The sequence below is a fragment of the Cydia amplana genome, chromosome 11, assembly GCF_948474715.1.
Source record: "Cydia amplana chromosome 11, ilCydAmpl1.1, whole genome shotgun sequence".
In the NCBI taxonomy this organism is placed as follows: Eukaryota; Metazoa; Arthropoda; class Insecta; order Lepidoptera; family Tortricidae; genus Cydia; species Cydia amplana.
Window position 1 is genome coordinate 16,609,199 of NC_086079.1, and position 18,925 is coordinate 16,628,123.

General features: G+C 43.6%; 1 protein-coding gene and 1 non-coding gene across 2 annotated transcripts in view; one reads left to right on the top strand and one right to left on the bottom strand.

The window, feature by feature from the left end:
- Positions 1 to 6,737: 6,737 nt before the first annotated feature.
- LOC134652121 (fatty acid synthase) overlaps positions 6,738 to 18,925 on the top strand; it is a 38,664-nt gene continuing 26,476 nt past the window's right edge. Inside the window, exons 1-6 of the mRNA XM_063507289.1 lie at positions 6,738 to 6,903; positions 6,978 to 7,148; positions 14,014 to 14,780; positions 15,033 to 15,263; positions 16,017 to 16,653; positions 18,187 to 18,380. Coding sequence (XP_063363359.1) covers positions 6,989 to 7,148; positions 14,014 to 14,780; positions 15,033 to 15,263; positions 16,017 to 16,653; positions 18,187 to 18,380 — 1,989 coding nt within the window. The 5' untranslated portion in view covers positions 6,738 to 6,903; positions 6,978 to 6,988. The remainder of the gene's footprint in view (positions 6,904 to 6,977; positions 7,149 to 14,013; positions 14,781 to 15,032; positions 15,264 to 16,016; positions 16,654 to 18,186; positions 18,381 to 18,925) is intronic.
- Trnat-cgu (transfer RNA threonine (anticodon CGU)) lies at positions 8,578 to 8,649 on the bottom strand. The gene has a single exon. It is a non-coding gene; the product is annotated as a tRNA-Thr (tRNA).

An 18,925-nucleotide genomic window follows, 5' to 3' on the forward strand; every position in this document is an offset into this window, starting at 1 on the left:
GATCCATAGTCCATGTGGCTGCGAATGATAGCGTTATAAAGCAGTTTTTGGCAATATGGATGTGAACCCCACCAAACTCCCGATAGTGCTCGTAAAATGTTGACGCCTTTCTCACACTTGTCCCTTATATGTTTCAGGTGCAGTTCTCCAGACATTTTCCGGTCCAAGATGATGCCCAGGAATTTGGTTGACTCCTTATTGGGAATGCTTTCTTCACCATAGTGAACGTCTGCAATGGGCATGTTCCTTTTGCGGCTGAAAATCACCGCACAGCTCTTGGAAGGCGACAAAGACAATCCGTGGTCTTCCAGCCAATTCTTCAGATACCTAAGGCCCATATTCAGCCTTGTAGCTGCTGTATTAATTGATTTTGCTGAAGCATAGAGAACAAGATCGTCTGCATATTGTAGAATGTTACAGAAGGGTAATACAGATTGTTCTAGATCGTATGTATAGATGCTATAGAGTAATGGGCTGAGAACAGATCCTTGAGGGAGGCCTCGCCACAACATACGCGGAGAAAGATAAGAGCTGCCACTACGGATTTTGATGAATCTTCCTATGAATAAATTGGAGACAATTTGTACAATCTTCACGGGAATGCTCAGATTTTGCATCTTTGCTCTGAGCACCGGAAGAAGGACATTGTCATAGGCTGCCGAAATATCCAGAAAACACGCCAGTAGATCCTCATTAAATGAAAGTGCTAGTCTGATATCTGTGGTTAGTATATTTAAGCTGTCCATTGTGCTCCTACCTTTACGGAACCCAAATTGAGTATTTGCTAACAGTCCCCTGCTCTCGACATACCATTCCAACCTATTCTTTACTAAGTGTTCTAGAATCTTGCCCATCGTAGCAGAGAGCGCAATCGGTCTGTACGAGCTGGCCTCTTCCGGGTTTTTAGTAGGCTTCAATAGCGGGATGACAATTTGGGTTTTCCAATCTTCTGGGATCTCACCTGTATCAAAAACGTGATTCAAAATGGCAAGGAAGTGTTCCCGTGAGTATGAGCTCAGTTTAGTCACAAAGTAGTATGGGATACCATCTTCCCCCGGCGAAGTATTGCGTAGGCCATCCAGTGCCAACTTTAGCTCCGTGAACGAGAATGGTTCGTCGAAGGTACTTGGTGGGGTGGCGACAGGAGGAAATATTAAGCAGGATACTTCTGGGGCAGTTGGGGGAGCCAATCTGTCAGCAAAGTCTGGGAGCCAAAGCGACTTGTCAGCGGAGGATACAGTGTCAGACTTGAAGGAGCCCCTGAACCGCTTTATATTTCTCCATAATACTGATGGGGGAGTTCTAGGAGACAAGCTCTCACAGAACGCCTTCCATCCCTTTTTTTTTGTTTTAGATAACAGGCGTTTAGTACGGGCCGAGATTTTTTTGAAATTGATAAAATCCTTAATATCGCCAGATTCGTTAAACCTTTGCTCTGCTTCATTCCTTTCCTTCACCGCAGTTGTGCAGTCAGCGTTCCACCATGGTGGCGAGGGAATTTTATCCTTTAAGGGTTTCTTACGGGGGATATATGTGTCAGCCGCCTCTAAAAGTAAGTCTCTGAATTTCGGATATCTTTCACTATTGTCGTTTAAGTTCGAGCCCAATTCTTTAAGTTTTGATTCGACAAATAGAGAAAAATTCGGCCAATCAGCTGATTGTAACCTGTGTTTCAGAAGCGGCTCCGGAGACGGGGATGGGAGAACGGACGAGGGCTTGGAAATGATAATCGGAAAGTGATCGCTCCCGAAGGACTGTCGAAGTACGGTCCAAGATAATAATGACGCCAAATTAGGGGAGCAAGCGGTCAAGTCTGGAACGGATTGCGGGTTTTGGCCTGGATACACTCGATGTGTGGGCGTTCCGTCGTTTATAACGCAAACGTTGATATCGTCGAATATGTCTATCAGGGCTAACGAAAACCCGTCCGAATGGTAAGATCCCCAAGAAATATTGTGCGAATTAAAATCCCCTAAAATTATATGAGGGGGAGGGACAGAGGTTAGGATAGAAGACAGTTCAGGGATAAGGCTGAGGTCAGGATGGGGAATATAGATAGAAATGAAACCAATGCCCATAACCTTAGCGGCTACGACATTAATCTCATCTCCATGTGGAGGGAGTGGGATTTGAGAGAAGGGATAAGATTGCTTAATCAATAGAGCACATCCTGCACGTCCGTCATCACGGTCCTCGCGGAGGCATGAGAAGCCCGGGAGCCTAAACCGAGATCCGGGTCTCAGCCACGTCTCCGAGACGGCCGCGACAGACACAGAATGGTCATTAATCAGCTGGCTAAGTTCTGTTTTTTTTGGGATAATACTGCGGCTATTCCATTGTAGAAAGGTGGCCTGGCGGTCCGTTATTGAACGAGAGTTTTTCGACAAGGGTCAACATTAAAGGTGCAACGTCGTTCGGTAAGATATCGCTCCATTTGGCGATGATATTCGTCAGTAATTTAAGAAGAAGCTCCATAAGGTCCTCATTCGGAGTAACTCTATTATATGACTCGTTGAGGGCCTGTCCGTTGGGTAACTGAGACGGAGGAGGTCGGACTATATTGTTATGAGCTTGTTGGTCATAACCCGGGGACAGCGAAGGCCTTGATCGGGGTGGCAAAAATACTGTCTTACGGTAAGAGGTTTTGGGTGATGAAGAGGGTGTATCATTTGGGTCAAAGGGAGGTTGTGATAGGGGTGAAGAGTCCCGCGTGGGGCTGAACATTAAATTTGCAACGTCTGCATAGGGTCTACGACTTACAACTGGGACTTGCGCGGCTGCTTCAGCATATGATATGTTCCTTTCTGACATTATCATTTTTATAGTTTTTTGACGGTGGTGTTCTGGGCAGTTTCTGTCAGTGGCATAGTGTCGGGCAGTGCAGAAAATACATGAGATGTGTTGAGGTGCTACACTACATCCATCACCCGGGTGCTTCTGGGCACACTTGTAGCAGCGGGCATCAGATCGACATTGAGTTTGTATGTGACCAAACCTAAGGCACTTTCGACATTGGATTGTTGGCAGTTGGTATACTTCCACCACTAAAGATGTGTAATAAGCAAAGATTCTAGATGGCAAGGTTTGGCCTTCAAATGTGATCACTACAGTCTGAGTTGGAATCCAGGACGGGGAACCATCCTCTTTGGTCACCTTCCTCTGCAGGCGGCGGGCTTTCAAGATTTTGCCTTTACCTTCTTCTAAATTTGTGCCTTTAACTAGATCAAGCATGGACCAATCAGTTGGAACTCCTCGAACTAAACCCATACGTGATACATTGTATGATGGAATGTTTGCTGACAATTTGTACTGTTCTAGCATGGGGTGTTTCAAGATTGAATTGGCGTCATTGGCTGTATTAAAACTTACCGAAACCCTATTGCGACCTACTGGTTTTATACCACCTTTCTGTATATTTGTGACCTTTGCCTGTGTTAAAAGCATACCTACATATATGGCTTTAAGTGTAGTATTGTTGTTGATGGAGGCTTCCTTTGAAATATGTACCACAAATGGGCCATCATCGTCTGCACTGTAACCGCGGGCTTCCTTGCTAAGATCAGGGTGACTGTACAAGAGTGGGTTCGTAACGTTCTCATCGGGTTGTGTAACTACTTGGGGGTTGGAGACATTCTCATTTACTGACACTACCTGGTCCGAAATCCCTTTCTCTGTTGTAATTTTTTTAAGAGCTGGCTCCTGTGGGCTACTAAACGGTGATAAGTCTAATGTTTGTAGGTTTCTCTTCCTAGTATTATTATCAATTTCCATGCCGACATTAGAGTTATCACCGGCCTCGTCGGGAGGCTTCTCCTTCTCGTTCCCCTCCATTGGCTAAGGCCAAACGGACCTTACCCTAACTTTATATAAGGACAAATGTGTAATTTATCTAATTTATATGAATAAACCACACCCAAGTTAGTATAAAGGAATGAAGTAATTATTTGTAAAGGATTATAACCTAAAAGTGAACAGACTCACACGGCGCTTCTGTCAAAAGATATTGAAACGATATGGATCGAATATGTCAGTGTCAAACAAGTGTCAAAAGTGACGTTTTTGTTTGAAGAAACGTCACTTTTGTATCTTAAAGTTCGAATATGGCTGTTAGTAATTTTAATCAAGCAGATACGAGTGCCAGCAATACTACATACATCTTTATTGTTATTTTATTAAAGTTTTTTTTTCATTTTTGCTCGTTTGCCTCCTACATCATAAAAAAATCAGCCCAAATTAGAAATTCAGGTATTCTGGATCTTTATGTTGTATACCAAATTCATTTATTTTATTTGGAGATCCAACAGCTGTGACATTAACATAGAGATTATAGTATATACAACCAGGCTAGCACAGCAGTATCTCGCGGCGAGATAGGCTGACTACCCGTCCATCTTTAATTAACATAGTGTATCTCGCCGCGAGATACTGGGCCCGATTCGGATTTTGTAATAGACATCTATCAGATATCTTTTAGACATCGCCAAGATACGATAACGATATGTTTAAAATCTAACCTGTCAAGTTTGACATTTCCGCGATTCTGGAGATACTCTTGAACGATTTCCACAAGATATTACTTAGAGATCTAATTCACATCTAATAGATATCTAACACGATCTATCGTAAAAGTGACATTGGTTGCCGGAATTGCGCTGCAAAAGAGAACTAGTTGAAATCTAAACTATAACGTATCTAGAATGGATCTAGTACGTGTCGTCTCTTGTGAATATCTTGAAGTTCGAATACGGCAGTAAGTCGCGACAATCATGTACTAGGCCTACAGGAACTCACGGGTAATTTCAACTGAATTTCAGACGAAGACATAATCAGTAGCAAGTAATCGAATTTAAACTGTTGTGAGACATACTAACATTGCATAATTTTACGGTTTAGACTCGGTTCAGTAGCAAGTGTCAAGAATTTACGTACTTATTTGCAGTATTTTCGAACACGGACGTATTTGACCTCTCGCCCTCAGCTCAACGTAATGTCTGACGGCAGATAGGTGTGCTCGAGGTCCACGCGGTGGATACACATTATCATGTGGCAACGAATGTTATCGTAACTGTCGCGGCGTGAAATTCGTAACATATGTAATCCTACTGCGCTCCCGAGGGTAATTGTGCTCCAATAGTTTTTATTTTATTTTTATTTACTTTTCTTTTTTTTTGTTTACCTATTTTTCTTTTTTTGTTTACCTATTTTTCTTTTTTGTTTATTTTTAGTTTTTTTAGATTTGTTGTATATTTGTACATAAAATGTAAATGCTATTTGTAAAACTGTCACTCAAAAATAATTTTAACTTTTTCCGGTTTCCTCGTGGGCACTTTGTGTAACTTGTGTATCAACAAATAAATAATTTGGAATAATTTGGAATTTGGAATTTGGAACATACAACAACATAATAAAATTAAGTTTCGAATTTTGGAGCAAATTAGGCATATTTTACAGTATGTGTTGACCCTCGCCCTGGGACATCACTAATGTAATCTATACTTCGTTTTTTTAGCATTAGAAATAAGGTAAACAATCTTGATGTGTCTTTTAATTAAAAAACGCATTTTAAAAATAAGTTACGGTAAATATGTAACAATTATGAATCTAATACGATCTTTTATAGTCTTCTGCTTTCATAAGTAATAATATTGATTTTTTAAAAGTGTTTTTCAATTAAAAGACATGTCAAAATCGCTTACCTTCTTTCAAGTTCTTTCTAATGCTAAAAAAAACGAACTATAGGTAGAGTCAAGGTAGAGTCTGTGCGGAAAGAGAAGAGTCGTGGAATGTATGGGTCCCAACCTAATACATTCCACGACTCTTTCCGCACAGACTCTAGATCACGCGTGAAAACATTAGTGTAATTGTAATGTGATGTCATGGACGATGAAATCCTCATATTTGCCGACTTTTGTTCAATTGGACATGATCGGTTACGCCGTATTATTGGATTTTCGCAGTCATTCCTTCTTAGTAAAAGGGCGTAAAGTGCTGCGAAGATACTTTTGCATATTATCTACACATAAACCCCGTACGGGCAACTACGGAACCCTACTCAGCATGGCCAGACATGCTCTTGGCCGGTTTTTTGTTTATATATGGATGTATAAACTCTTTATTGTACAAAACACAAAGGCGAACTAATCCCTTTAAGGGATTTCTTCCAGTTAACCTTTGAGTAGATAGTTAGTACACTTACCTTACGATTTTTTGTACGCACCATTCGTAAGATAGCCCATTCCGTTTCATCCCATCTTACAGTACGCGTAAAATTATAAAGGATGAATGCTACTTCGCTCGGGTAATCTAATAATATCCGATTGTGCTCAACTACTTACTAGCACGAACGGCCGATGGCGGGCAATTGGCACACAAAGCGCTATTGTGCGTCGTGTCGGGGTAGTGTTGTAGTGTACTCGTAAACCTGAGCGCCTACCGCGAACCACGTTCGACGTGTTGCCTCTCTGTCGCACTTGTAAATTCGTACGTAAGTGTGACAGGGAGGTAACACGTCGAACGTGGTTCGCGGTAGGCCCTCTGTGTCCGCGCAGCTCGCGCGGCGCCGCGCCGGCGTCGTCGGCACGGCCGCTGCACCCGCTGGAACCGTGGAGGTCGAAGCGGACAGGCCACTCGGAAAACACTCGACCTTGCTCGTCCTTGCGCCCGTGATAAGACAGAGGCTCGACGTGCGTCGCAGCTGACAAGTCGCGACCCCGATATCGCGCCCTTTTAACCGCTCGGCGCCCGCGCCGGACTCCACTCTACGCGTGCTCGCGCGCCGCATAACATCCCGAACTATCCTCTCATTTTCGCTCGGGAGGTAGCCGTGCTCGGACGCTCTTCAACAACCGAATCCGCGAAGTGATTTAGTGGAGACCCCTCAGGTGTTCCATTGATCCGATAGAGGTGAGGGATACTCGCCATGACAGTGCGGTGGTGAACAGCCGTGAACAGTTGTGAAACGGTTGTGCTTGTTGCAGATTCGTGAAAGATGCCGAGCGTAGCGAACGGACGCGGCGGCGCCGATGACGACGTGGTGCTGACTGGGCTGTCGGGCCGCCTGCCCGAGTCCAACAACATCGAGGAGTTTGCGCAGCAGCTGTTTGATGGCGTGGACCTGGTCACCGCTGATGACCGCCGCTGGACACCCGGTGAGTCTACTGAAAACGAAACTGATTTAATTTAAACCAGCACCTTTAATTGCACCAACGTGATTTCAAATTACACCTTTATTATTACTTTTCAATGAAAGCTGATGGAATGTCTTCTAAGCGTGTTTGTGAAATGTTTTCATGACATTGAATTAATTATCATTTAATATTTTTTGCAATATTTTACAAAAAGTTAAGGAAATTGACTTGAGACTATTATATACTATTCTTCTTGTCTTAGACAGTGCGATTTCATAATATGTTTCAGTGATTTAAAAAGAGCATCATAGGAAACCTTAGTCCCAATGGTCCCAAAACTGTCTTCAACTTTATACTATAGGTAGATCCGAGGTAGAAGCCGTAGGGGTCATGTGTTACGTGATTTACGGTTCAATAAAACCGTACGATGCATGCAGTTTCCGAACGCATTCTGACACTTTACATAACGGCTATCATTTATCCCAAGGCCCCAACGTTCTCGGTTCTCAGTACAAAATTTATCTGTCAAGCCGTAGCCATTTTGGTGGTGGGCAAGCTGTGTATGTGTGCGTTAAAATGTGTATGTGTGAGTTTATTGCACGTTTCTAGGGATGTAGATTTGTCGATTTTAATCATGTTATATATCGATACTCTCTACACAGCGGAACGTAATAGCGATTAATTGAAGCTTCGATATCTTCACTAAAAATAAACAACCGGAAATGCTAATGGATAATGAATACTTTATAAATTTTATAATATAATAATAAACTCTATTATTGCAAAAAACATATTTTATTTGGTTTTAATGTAACATTTATATATGTGGCGTTCCATGCCTCCTTTAGACAATAATTCAAATAATTATAACGGGGTCATAATTAAGAGCAACTTATAAGTAAAGAACTTCTAAATTAATGTTATAATAGTTATCTGTTCATTTTAGATAGTTTAGATCCTTTCAAGTAAAATTTAAATTGTAAAAAGGCCGTATAGTTTATCGATATGACTTTATCGTCGTGGCCACATGCCTCTGGTTCCTCACTGTAAATCGTACATAAAATGTGTCTGTGTGTGTGAGGCTACGGTGACAGGTGGCTTACGCTCCATCTTTAAAAATAATACATCTATGATTTATCCGGTTCGTGACGTTCTATCTATACAACAACAAGTCAAAAATGTATTCAAGTAACTCTGTATTTTCAAAATACTCAAATCCCTTTATCTCTTAAGAAATGTTTAAACTACTGAGCCTATAGTTGTAGGTAACGAAACATGAACGACATCAAGTCACATTTTAAACAAAAACTTTATCAAACTTTCATTCAAATTTCTGCCCTTCATTGAACAAAAAGTGAGTCCTATTCTTATTTCTTTATTTCAACCTGTTTGATTACTATAAACTGAAAAAGATATTATAAACTAAAGAAAAAGTGACCAAGTCCACCGGTGGCCGAGGCGGGAATCGAACCCGCGTCTTCAGCTTACGTGGCTAACGTCCTGACCATTAGACCAACCGGCCACGGCGATGCCTGTTCCAAATTCTCTGATGTATGCTATCTTTGAAATGCTAGGGCCTTTGACCAACTCTAAGGGCCAGTGTGTGCTTGCACCTCCTATAATCTTTACTGGATAGAGATGGTGTTGCCATCTATCCAACTAGGGAACAAATCAAAATATTTCATAAAAATAAGTGAGCAGCCATCGCAGCCTATGGGCGCTTGCAACCTACCGGCAGTACCGACCCAAAACACAACTGCAACAATTAAGCATTAAAGAAAATCCAACGGACCTTCCGTTAGCTCTTTGAACCTCGTGTATATAATTATAATGTAATTATGAAAAGTATTGATTTACGATCTTATTTTACATCAATTATAGAATATTGCGTGCACTTTTGTGCTGCTCCTTGAGCCCTTGATCACGACATTTATGAGTACTCGTTAGCGATTGTGTTAGATCAGATTTATTATTTATATCGCATGTAGTTCTAAAGCGGTTAGTACATTCCAGGGATGTTGCGAACATCCGCATCTGCAACCGCGGAACTTCCGCATTATTTTCAACATCCGCATCCGCATAAAATCGATGCGGAGCTTATGCGGATGCGGATGTCGAACAAGTCGGTACAGGAACGTCTTAACGGCGGCGTAAGTGCTAAGTAATTTCGTCATTACCGATAACAAAATCGTCTAGATCCAGAAAAGTCGGCGAAGTTACCACCTATACTCTTGCTCAAATACCTACTAAACGTTTCGTTTTTTTTTTAATAAAAAAAATACTAAAAATGTAATATTTGACGTTTTCTAAGTACCTAATCTTGACATACGCATCCCCATTCCGCGGATGTGAGCCTTTAAATATCCGCATCCGCATCCGCGGATGTCAAATAATCTGCATCCGCATCATCCCTGGTACATTCATAGAGAAATAAGTACTACCTATTAATTATTACGTAATTAACGGTAAAAAACAGCGCAAACAACCGACAGGTTGTGATATCGGATCGGTTGATCCCTGTTATCTTGACATTGGCGTCTCGTAAGATTTTGATATATTTAGCACATCTTTCTGACAATATATCATTACAACTTATAAAAGCCCCCCCCGCAGCGTCTGTCTGTTTGTATGTTTGCGATAAACTCAAAAACTAATACTGAGCGGATTTTCATGCGATTTTCACTTATCAATATAGTGATTCTAGAGGAAGGTTTAGGAGTATAATTTGTTAACCCATGCGTAGCCGGGGCGGGTCGCTAGTAAATTATAAACTTAAGAAGTTCCCTGGCCTGACATACTCATAGAGCAGAGGTATTTTAAGTTTTTTAGTAGGTTCTTTTACATAATTATAGTCTAAAAATACTATCGCGATTCAATATGTAAAGACATGCAATGAAATGAGCCGTGACCTTACAGGCTTACGCACACCGTTTATGTTTATTTAAACTTTATTTCACAGTAAAAAATATACAGTTACAAATGCCGGACTTCTTGCCACAAGGCATTCTCTACGTCAACCCTTAGGCCAAACAGAGAAGCAAAGTTGGTTGGTTGGTTGGTGGTTGATTGGTGCTGTGTTTGTATAATTTTACTGTCTCTACATTTTGCATTAAGATGTAAATATCCAAACGGCACTTATGAGTCCGTCTTAGGCTAACTTTACACCGACTTGACAGAACAAAGTGAGGAAGTGTCACTATAAATCATATTTTCACAGAAATATTGACATTTTTACGCTTTGTCATTGCAAATGCCTGCAGCGGCGGTAACACGGTCGCATTTTTATCGCTTGTCACCATGCCTATCAAGTTCTAACGAGTATGTAAGTGCGAAAGTGGCGGGCATACAAACAGGCGATAAAAATGGAACCATCCTACGCACGCCTGCAGCAGTGTTAGCTTGGCCCGACACTATCAGGCTCTCCCGTTCTATTCGTATGTATAAGTAACCTGCCAGAATCCAACTTACATATCTTACCACTCTACTTACGGCTAATTTGAAAAGAACTTAAAGAACACAGACTCTTAGCAGTAAGAGATCACGCCTAGTGGATTTCCTGAGGCGATGATGCTGGTCGGTGGGGGGACAACATGCCAATCGCTAACGCTCCGTAACGAACGAAACGCAACTGTCACTGTTACACTAATATGGAAGAGTAATAGAGACACAAAGCGATTCGATGGCGAAGCGATATAGCGGTTGTCACCTTGGCTAGGCCGCCTGAGATGCGCTGCGCGGAGTTGTAAGGATTCCGTGGAGCCTCTATAGCAGAGTGTAGATCTGGATGTAAAATTACGTTCTCTCGCCTTTTGTACTCATATTTAGTAATTTTAATGGGTCTAACGCGATATAATTTCAATATTTTTACCTTATCCGACGTGTCAACTAGGTTACGACGGTTACGTCAGCTATGGTTGGATAAATTAATAACACGTTAATAATAATGAATTTATATCGCGTAAATATCAATTCATATACCTAATCATTAACCTAAGGCGCCTCAGAATTTTCGCGCCGTCGGCGCCGAGGAGGGGGGGGGACTTGGCCCGCGGGTTGATCCGTGGCTACAGCTAGTAACAATAAAAAAACTCTACGGCCCTTCGGTTTTAGACTTCCCAAATATTATCTTATTAAGTGATTACAAATAAATACTGACATATTACAAATAAATAATCTTTTTAACCTGCCCAGGCGTGTCTCACTCCGCGATTTCGTCGCTTTGCTACAGGTAGCTAAAAGTACATCCGTTCGGCCCCACTTTTGGGGAAAGCCATAAGCCGCGCGTGGCGCTGTCGCCACCTAGCGGCCATATCTGTGCTGATCGTAACAGACGCGTTTTGTTAGAGAGTGAGTCTTCTGTACTTAGTACTATTATTTATTCTGTGACCTGCCGACGACCGGCATCCCACACTTCATAGGCCCCAATTATCTAACTTTTGAGCATGAACGAATTATAAGTAAAATTTTAACCACCAGTCATCAGAAGGATAAAGGATGACTCACGTTAGACCGGGTCGTGTCCGGGCCGGAGCTTCCAGAGCTACGTTTTCTATGGAAAGCATCACGTGATCATCTGTCATAGAAAAGTAAGCGCCGGAAGCTCCGGCCCGGACACGGCCCGGTCTAACCTGAGTCATCCTTTAACCGAGCCATCAAAATGTACTTAATTTACAGCCTTTAATTACATTAAAAAAGTGGCCAAGTGCGAGTCGGACTCGCCCATGAAGGGTTCCGTATTTAGGCGATTTATGACGTATTAAAAAAAACTACTTGCTAGATCTCGTTCAAACCAATTTTCGGTGGAAGTTTACATGGTAATGTACATCATATATTTTTTTTAGTTTTATCATTCTCTTATTTTAGAAGTTAGGGGGGGGGGGACACACATTTTACCACTTTGGAAGTCTCTCTCGCGCAAACTATTCAGTTTAGGAAAAAATGATATTAGAAACCTCAATATCATTTTTGAAGACCTATCCATAGATACCCCACACGTATGGGTTTGATGAAAAAAAAAATTTGAGTTTCAGTTCGAAGTATGGGGAACCCCAAAAATTTATTGTTTTTTTTTCTATTTTTGTGTGAAAATCTTAATGCGGTTCACAGAATACATCTACTTACCAAGTTTCAACAGTATAGTTCTTATAGTTTCGGAGAAAAGTGGCTGTGACATACGGACGGACAGACAGACGGACAGACAGACAGACATGACGAATCTATAAGGGTTCCGTTTTTTGCCATTTGGCTACGGAACCCTAAAAACATTTCCACTGCGTAAAATGGCAACGTGAGAGTATCGTGATCCCACACGTGGACCCGCGACGTCCACTTTATCTCCGCGCTGAACCGAATGACCGCAAGGTCACGCATATAATTACCGTATACCTACACGTCTCTCTAGGTCACCTTCCGCGGATGATATAAATGTTATATCATCGGTTAGATGGCTTGCGAAAGAAAATCTGTCATTTCAATCGTATCTACGGAATTATACAATGTAAAACGCTTTTGTTTACTTAATTTGAGAATAAGGTGTCTTCTTCTTCCTCGAGTTGTCCCGGCATTTTTGCCACGGCTCATGGGATCCTGGGGTCCGCTTGGCAACTAATCCCAGTAATTGGCGTGGGCACTAGTTTTTACGAAAGCGACTGCCATCTGACCTTCCAACCCAGAGGGTAAACTAGGCCCGTATTAGGATTAGTCCGGTTTCCTCACGATGTTTTCCTTCACCGAAAAGCGACGGTAAATATCAAATGATTTTTCGTACGTAATTCCGAAAAACTCATTGGTACCAGCCGGGGTTCGAACCCGCGACCTCCGGATTGCAAGTCGCACGCTCTTACCGCTAATAGGCCACCAGCGCTTTTCAGAATAAGATGTATCGTAAGATAAATACTCGTACTTAACGGAGTTATTGCTTCATTTCCTTGAGTTGAGATTTTAATTATAAAAGCAGTGAATGTGTCGTCATCTCATTGTTCCGGTAAATTGCCGGTCGAGTATTACCATCGTTGTCGGCGCTGGCATCGGATAACCAGTCTAGCTGGCCTCAAGATCCCTGACAGTAATGCTTAAACAGAGACCTCGCTTATACCGGTTCAGCCGCGTTCACGATGTGAGAAAGGGAATACATAGGCGGTCGCGTGTTCGAGCGCGTCCGATGGTGAATGTTATACTAACAGCAACACTTCACTGATCATTAATGGACCTTACGGCTTTGAAATAAGATTTACATAGAGTCAGTTAACGGTGTAGGTGGCAGCCGCAGGCTTTCACCGTTAGGAGGTGGCGTGATTCGCACACGCGTTGGCAATGACCCTGAACTCGCGACAAACCAAACATTACGTTATACGCGTGCGATTACATTAGGTCTGGGAATCGCAACGGCGAGAGGTGACGCCGATATCAGCAGGCAATTGTATGTATAGTAAATTAAGTAATTGATAAAAACAATCGATTTGTACTTTAAGTATAAGTGACTTTATTATAACTAACGTTTAGTTCGAGATTGTTATCAATGTTATCATAATATTCATAAGAAACTCCACATGACGCATTGTAAAAGCAACGAAGACGATATGCCTACTTACCAAAACATTATACCCGACGATCAATGTACCTATGCATCACGATCCTAATTTTATGAATATTAATTAATTACTAAAGCTATGTTTATCACCTGTTATCGTGTCTAAAAATAAAAGCTGTTAGGTTAGGACTTTTATGACCCGTCTTTGCGTTGTCGCCTGGGAAACATGTCCCCATTTTTACAGTTACTCGTTCACGAGCGGTCTCCTATTCTACTGTTCTTCTAATAAGTAAATTAAATCTTAAATAAGGGACTAGTTAAACCAAAAATTACGTTTATTTGCGTTGGTTGTTTCAGGAGTGCACGGGCTACCCGAGCGTAATGGCAAACTCAAGGATTTGGTACACTTCGACGCCACCTTTTTCGGCGTGCACGCCAAGCAGGCTCACCTCATGGACCCGCAGTTGCGGCTGTTGCTCGAGCTCACCCACGAGGTCATCATCGACGCCGGCATCAGCCCCGCCGAGCTGCGCGGCTCGCGCACCGGCGTCTACGTCGGCGTGTCCAACTCGGAGACCGAGGAAGTGTGGACCGCGGACGTGGACAAGATCAACGGCTACGCGCTCACCGGCTGCTGCCGCGCCATGTTCCCCAACCGACTGTCATACACTTTCGATCTCAAAGGCCCCTCGTACGCGGTAGACACCGCCTGCTCGAGTTCTATGTTCGCGCTCGCGCAGGCCGCGAGCGCCATCCGGTCCGGCCACTGCGACGCCGCAGTCGTCGCCGGCACCAACCTCTGCCTGAAGCCGGCCAACTCGCTCAACTTCCACCGACTGAGCATGTTGTCTCCTGAAGGTCGTTGCGCGGCGTTCGACGCGAGCGGCCGCGGCTACGTGCGCTCGGAGGCCGCTGTGGCCGTGCTGCTGCAACGCCGCAAGGACGCGAGGAGACTGTACTGCACGGTGCGCGGCGCGCGTATGAACACTGACGGCAATAAGGCTCAGGGCATCACTTACCCCGACGGGCGCATGCAGCGTCGGCTCGCACAGGAAACCTTCGAAGAGGCGCGCTTGCGGCCGCAGGATGTCATCTACGTGGAGGCCCATGGTACCGGCACTAAGGTAAACATATTTTTTTTATTTGTTTATTCATTAAATATGTACAGCAAGCTTTTCACTATATCTAATTATACATTTTAATTGAAGCCAGCGTTTAAAGACATAGTGTGCAGTAACAGCCCAAAAAGACCGGGGCCTGTGCTAGGGCTAGTTACAATATATGTGACACATAGTTTAGAGCAATATAACCAACGTGAATTTCTATTGTATTACTTCAATGCAAAACGTAGTATTATTTGACACTATGTGTTCCAGGTGGGAGACCCTGAGGAGGTGAACGCGATCGCTGATCTATTCTGCAAGGGCAGACAGACGCCGCTCCTGCTGGGTTCAGTCAAATCCAACATGGGTCACTCCGAGCCCGCATCCGGGCTCTGCTCTATTGCCAAGGTCGTCGTGGCCATGGAGAGTGGTGTTATCCCCGGAAACTTGCATTTCAAGAGCCCCAACACCGACATTCCCGCTCTTAACGACGGCCGTATTAAGGTAACTTATCAGTACATTATTTTCTATTTTGATAGAATGATGATTATAAAACTACCCTGTTTCTTTCCCCGAGCCTCAAACTATCTCCATACCAAATTTCATCTAAATAGAAAGAAAGAAAGAAGAAAGAAAATACATTTATTTATGACAAACAGATGACAAAAACTTGTTGACAAATATACAATGTATATATAACCTAAAGAGCAAATGCCATAAAAGGGTCACAACTCAGCATGTAGCTGGCAAGCCGGCGCTGTTCTTCCGTTGTGACCCAGGCGTACGCCGTTCGACGACGAGGCGGCTATGCTTTAATTAACTAATTAAAAACCTATAACTATACCTAAAACATAAAAATTAAACTAAACTATTACATAAAAATTAAACTAAACTATTAATACACTGCAACATTGCGGCAATTGCCGTATCTACAACAGCCCTGACAGCTGTCACTTGGCGTTGGCAGCTGTCAGCTGCCTGTAAATCGATTCAGCGTAAACATAACAGACAGACAGGCAGACAGAATTACTTTCGCATTTACCTATATATAGCTGGTCAACCAAATCTTGTCAGTAAAAAAAGGCGCGAAATTCAAATTTTCTATGGGACGATATCCCTTCGCGCCTACATTTTTCAAATTTGCCGCCTTTTTCTACTGTCAAGATCTGGTTGACCAAGTATACATGACACACTAAATATCTGATATCGATATCGAATCATGAAGCTTACAGTTATTACGTCTCGATTTTGTCGCAGGTCGTAGACAAAAACACACCCTGGCAGGGCGGTCTGGTGGCCGTGAACTCGTTCGGTTTCGGCGGCGCCAACGCCCACATAATCCTCGAATCACAGAGCGGCAAGCGTCCCCAACCCGCCGAGTACCCGGCGCCGCGTCTGATCCTCGCCTCGGGCCGCACCGACGAGGCCGTTGAGAAATTACTCAAGCTGGCCGCTGAGCATCAGCGCGATGCCGAACTGCATGGACTTTTGGACGCCATTCACGCCCAAGCGATCCCCGGCCACCCGCGCCGCGGGTACGCCGTGCTCGACCCGGCGCGCGGCTCGGCGCCCGTCATCGAAGTGCTCGAAAGCGAGAGCGAGCCGCGCCCGGTCTGGTTCGTGTTCAGCGGGATGGGCTCGCAGTGGGCCGGGATGGCTAAAGCCCTGCTCCGTTTGCCGACGTTCGCGGCGAGCGTCGCGCGCTCCGCGGCGGCGCTGAGGCCGCACGGGCTGGACTTGCAGAACGTGATCACGGAAGCTCCGGACGGCGCGTTCGACAATGTCATCAACTCGTTCGTGTCCATCGCCGCCGTGCAGGTGGCGCTGGTGGACGTGCTGCGCGAGCTCGGCGTGCGCCCCGACGGCATCATCGGACACTCCGTCGGAGAAGTCGGTGAGACACTAAACATCAAAACTTCCGTGACTTAGGCGCATTCAACATTCATTCGCGTTTTTAAGTCTCAAAGTAACTTTTGGTTTTTTTACGTACATACATGATTCTTCTACTAGTTTTAAGTATTTTTTTTGTTGACTCGTAGAAAAAGTATTGTATACAATAGTGATATAATCAAGCTTTTCAATCTCGTACCTTTGCTTAGGCAACTCAGCAAGCTTCGTTGCCTAAACACGGTACTCGACTGAAAAGCTCTCCATTATATCACGATTGTATAAAATAGTATAAGACACGAAACAAAACAAGTACCTACCTTATTTAGACAAATATTTGGATGTCAACCCATTCATTATTGATATGATAATTAAATTATGATGAATTCTCTTTGAATCAGATATTATCGTTTCCAATTTCAAATTGATGCTAAATGTACTAAAAGGGTCGGATTGTGTCTTGTTTTATTTCGCGTGTTGTCAAATGAACGTCAATTTATAGCTAAAGTCCGATCCGACTCTATTTTGTACTGTCGTGAACTCATCACTTACCTTTCGTACACCTAATTGCCTTAAGGTGCAGTGCAATGGACACATGCGTTTTGCTGTTAGTATATACTTATATAAAGTCCCTCGACTATCCCAACGATTGATTACCCCCGTTTTATCTACGTTCGTTCCCTCAGGCATAGAGAAAAAAATACATAGAGTGCTCACTCCATACATCAGTTCAGACTATTAATTTCAGTGTCTACATCTAGCATCGAGTAGCGGAACTATCAGTACTGCTACTTGACAATAGATGTAGCACCGACCGGAAAGTCTTAAGCTTTGGATTCCTCCGAAAACGGTGCCGTCATATTACGGCCGCTATATAGCGTTGACTGACGTCACTAGAACGTTGTCTATGTAAACAAGATGGCGCGGTTTCCTAGACAGCGTTACGTTACGTTGATTGTCAACGTAACGTAAGATGACGGCCGTCATGACGGTGTCGATAGTTTCGTGAACGTTTTATTAGATAGCGGTGACGCCATTTTGAATAAATGACACGAGATTTGAATAAATGACACGAGATTTGAATAAATGATTCCGTACTATGATTATTTTCCTCTTCTGATGATATTTCATCCTCCAAGTAAATTATAGATGATCAAGCAAATCTTGTCAGTAGGAAAAGGCGCGAAATTCAAATTTTCTATGGGACGTTATCCCATCGCGCCTACATTTTTCAAATTTGCCGCTTTGACCTTGGTGGATGACGGTGTGTTATGACGCCGTGGTACTTTCCACATGTCGCCACCGTAAAGACGGCCGTCTTTTGCGGCCGCTATATGACGGCCGTCATATTACGGCACCGTTTTCGGAGGAATCCAAAGCTTTATCTCAACAGCATAAGACTTTCCGGTCGGTGGCGACATCTATTGTCAAGTAGCAGTACTGATAGTTCCGCTATTCGATGCTAGATGCTAATAGTCTTTTTGGTACTAAAACTGATGTATGGAGTGAGCACTCTATGTATTTTTACTCTATGCCTCAGGCTGCGCGTACGCCGACGAGACCCTGACGGGCGAGCAGGCGGTGCTGTGCGCGTACTGGCGAGGCCGCAGCATCGTGGACGCCAAGCTGGCCCCGGGCGCCATGGCGGCCGTCGGCCTCTCCTGGGAGGAGGCCGCGCGCCGCTGCCCCGCCGACATCGTGCCCGCCTGCCACAACTCTGCCGACAGCGTCACTGTAAGTTCCTTCACTGGATAACTTATTACTATCCAATATAGCATCTTCTTCCTCGCGTTGTCCCGGCATTTTTTGGCCACGGCTCATGGGAGCCTGGGGTCCGCTTGGCAACTAATCCCAGTAATTGGCGTAGGCACTAGTTTTTACGAAAGCGACTGCCATCTGACCTTCCAACCCAGAGGGTAAACTAGGCCTTATTGGGATTAGTCCGGTTTCCTCACGATGTTTTCCTTCACCGAAAAGCGACTGGTAAATATCAAATGATATTTCGTACATAAGTTCCGAAAAACTCATTGGTACGAGCCGGGGTTTGAACCCGCGACCTCCGGATTGCAAGTCGCACGCTCTTACCGCTAGGCCACCAGCGCTTTCCTACTATCCAATATAGCATATTTTACGAAATCGACTTATAGACCAGGATCTTAGGATTATTAGACTGCAGTTTGACTTGAGACACTTGTAGTGGGTAATATCAATCAATATAATTTTTTTCTAAATATATCAGTCAGGTAATATAAATACGCGAAGAGCTAGAATTACTACAC